We start from the raw sequence: 3,055 nt of genomic DNA on the forward strand, positions 1-3,055 counted from the left end.
AACCAGCTCCTGGGCTAGAGAGCCCGTCCCAGCCCACCCCTTCCCTTGCTCAGGCTCTTCATCAGCCTCCCCCTTGCCCTGGATATGCCAAGGCCAGAGCTGTCCCGACTAGAAGCATCTCCCTTGGCTCCAGCAAACGGCTCTTGCAATCCCCTCCTGTGGCTGTGCCCAGGGTGCCCAAGAGCAGGAGGTCTCCTCTCTCCTGCTGTGGGTTTGAGGGATGCTCCATCCCAGCTCCTTCCCCCAACATCACCAAGAGCTCCTCCAGCCTCCCAGTCACAGAACTGTTCTGGTTGGAAAAGACCTTTAAGATCATCGAGTCCAACCACAAACCCAACTCTACCAAGTCCAGAGCTAAACCCTGTCCATAAGCACAACATCTACATCTCCTCCCCCTCCACCTCCAGCCAGTCCCAAGGATGAGGACAGTGAGTGGCATCATGGCCCTGCTGACAAGCCCCGTTACTGATTAGACAGGAGGAGCCCCAGGTGCAAGGGTGTCTGGAGCTGCAGGTGCTGCAGTGGAGGGAAACACTCACATGTCACAGCTTCGGGAGAGCCTGTGAGCTCAGGTCGGGGACCTTTCGTCAGGACTTTTTGGGACTCCACATCTTCCAGAGGTTCCTCCTTCTTCAGCGCCGTGGGGCAGGTGGGTGACCGGGGCTCTGCTGCTGGTGTCTGCCTTGGAGAAGGGTGGGAGCTCTCACCTGCCTCTGCAAGAGGAACAGGGTTGGAGCTGAGACCCCCCGGGGTGCACCGAGCCCCTCAGGTACCCGACCCCACTGCACCCCACAGCACATCCCCAGCAACTGCCAACAGCACCAGTTGGTGCTTTGGGATTTGGGGCACGAGCCAAATCCAGCCCCCCCTGAGCACATAGTATTGGGGGGGGGGGGGAAGAGCTGGAGCACTGTGAGGGATCTGGAGCTGGTGGGGGTGGTGAGCATCAGGGCTGCATTGCTCTGCAGCCACTCACTGACACCAGCAGTTTGGCTGTACCCTCCCAAAAACCCTCCGGAGGTCCCACATTCCTTCTCTAAAAAGCCAGGGCATCTGGTTACACTCAGTGGTTCAAGCTGGATTTTTCATCTCCCCTTCCCATGAAAGGGCCACTGTCTTCCCGGCCGGAGCTGGCTGCCACCTCCCCTCCCATTCCCACTTGCTCTGGGACAGGAGCAACCCCCGTGCGACCCCCTTGACGGGGCAGGGAAAACCTGAGACAAGAGCCATCTCATTCCCCGTGGGGACAAACCCCAAAGCCACACACCCCCTTGCCAAAATCCAGCAAGGAGAAGCCATAACCACCTCCTGCAGAGCCAGCACTGCAGGCTGGGGGGCCAGGTGCCAGGTGCCCCCCACAGCAGGGTGTCCAGGGGGCTGTGGGGTGTCTGGGGGGGGCTGCATGGTGCTCAGTGCAATGGTATAGCCCCCTACCCCCCACAAGCCCCCTCCTCCTGCCCCATCCCTCTCCCCAGCACCCAGAATAGCAACCACTTGCACAACAGGGGCTGGACCACACTTTATATAAACACTAAATTATAGCTTGGGTAAAGGAGGGAGCCCAACCACCCATAATTTCCCTGGCTATAACAAGAGGTCCTACATGCAGGCAGGCAAGGGTGGGTGGGGGAAGAGTGACCTCGGACACTTCATTATCCTCGATACAACATGAGGTCCCAGAAGCAGGAGGATGGCAGGCAGAGCTCAGGTGGTGTGAGAGGGAGAGGAGGGTCCCATCCACACCCCAGGAGTGACAGAAGCCTGGACATGCTGCTGCAACCAGCCTGGAGCGATGCTTGCTCAGCTCTGCTACACTCCATACACTCACCCACCTGCCTCAGTTTACCCACAGGACCATCCTCTCTGCCCTTCCCAGGATGGTGATCCAGCTCCTGTGACAGGGGCTTTGCCAGGAAGGAAAGTTCATCCCAATGCAGAGTCCTGCTCACAGCTCCCTGCTCTCCTGCAGGACACTCCTGCAGGCAGGGCAATTTCAGGGCTCAACCCAGGGAAATCCAGCAGCTCCAGCTGTATTTTGCACAGCAACTTTGGCTCCAAATCCCAAGTGGAGTGGGAACATGTGAGCCTCAAGAAGGAGCCCATGCCCCTGGACAGCTTGGAGCAAAACAGGAGAAGAGAGCAAACTGACCTCTACCTATAGGTGTTTGCACACAAGTGTGGGCTACAGGTGAATATCAACCACATGTTGTTGCCTCCACATCCTCTGCCATGTCCCAACCTGGACTGGCCTGAGTCAGACTCAGACCTGCAGCATTTAGCCAGTACCTGAGCTAAAAAAACTGTTAAAGCCAGACATGAAAACCCTGATGGTTGAGGAGCTCTAGACAAAGCCCTGAGTCAGGTGCCTGGTGCAGAGCCCTGAGGGTGCAGCTCCCAAGAGATCCCTGGGAATAGATCCCAGTTGTTGGGCATCAGCTTAGCCAAGGTGGTGCTCAGGTTTCTGCTGTGAGATTCTTAAATGTGCTCAGGGCTTAAAAAGCAATAGCCAAGACTCTGGGGTTGCCTAGAGCAGCCCCATCATTGCCAGATTCCCCTGCTCTGCTCTGACCCCTGAGGTCAGGGAGTGATTTTCTCTTGGAAAAGGAGCTGGGAAATCGGCTGGGAGAGGAGCTGGCAGCTGCTCTGGGCACAGGGAGAGCTCCAGCTCATCCTGCCTCTGCCACAGCCACCCTGTGCTGCCTCCATCACACCCCTTGCCCCCTCCAAGGGGGATGAGGGCAGGGATGGTCTGTTTAGTCCCTGAGCTCTGTGGGATGTTTCCCTGGGCTGCACGGATGGTGAACGTGCTGCTTGTCGACTAGCGAGACAAGGCTCGTTTATTTGCTGTGTCCACTTCACACATATAATTACCCTGCACAACAGGAGGTCTCACACACAACCACAGCGATGCAGGGAGGAAGATGGCAATTAAATTAACTCCCACTGGAACATGCTGGCCAGAAGAAAGACAAAAATAGACAGGGAAAAAATTCGGGTAAGCTGGTCCTTCCCTGCCTCACGCAGCCTCGCATCCCTGTTGCTGCACTATCCATTC

At 57.1% G+C, this 3,055-nt stretch overlaps 1 protein-coding gene across 1 annotated transcript in view; it reads right to left on the reverse strand.

Annotated features, from left to right (window-relative positions):
- Positions 1–3,055, reverse strand: part of LOC104397166 (myoD family inhibitor-like) — a 13,134-nt gene that overhangs the window by 5,574 nt on the left and 4,505 nt on the right. The window contains exon 2 of the mRNA XM_010007109.1: positions 540–713. Within this exon, the coding sequence (XP_010005411.1) occupies positions 540–713 (174 nt within the window). The remainder of the gene's footprint in view (positions 1–539; positions 714–3,055) is intronic.

This window comes from Chaetura pelagica, unplaced genomic scaffold (assembly GCF_000747805.2).
Source record: "Chaetura pelagica isolate M959 unplaced genomic scaffold, ChaPel_1.0 scaffold757, whole genome shotgun sequence".
NCBI lineage: Eukaryota > Metazoa > Chordata > Aves > Apodiformes > Apodidae > Chaetura > Chaetura pelagica.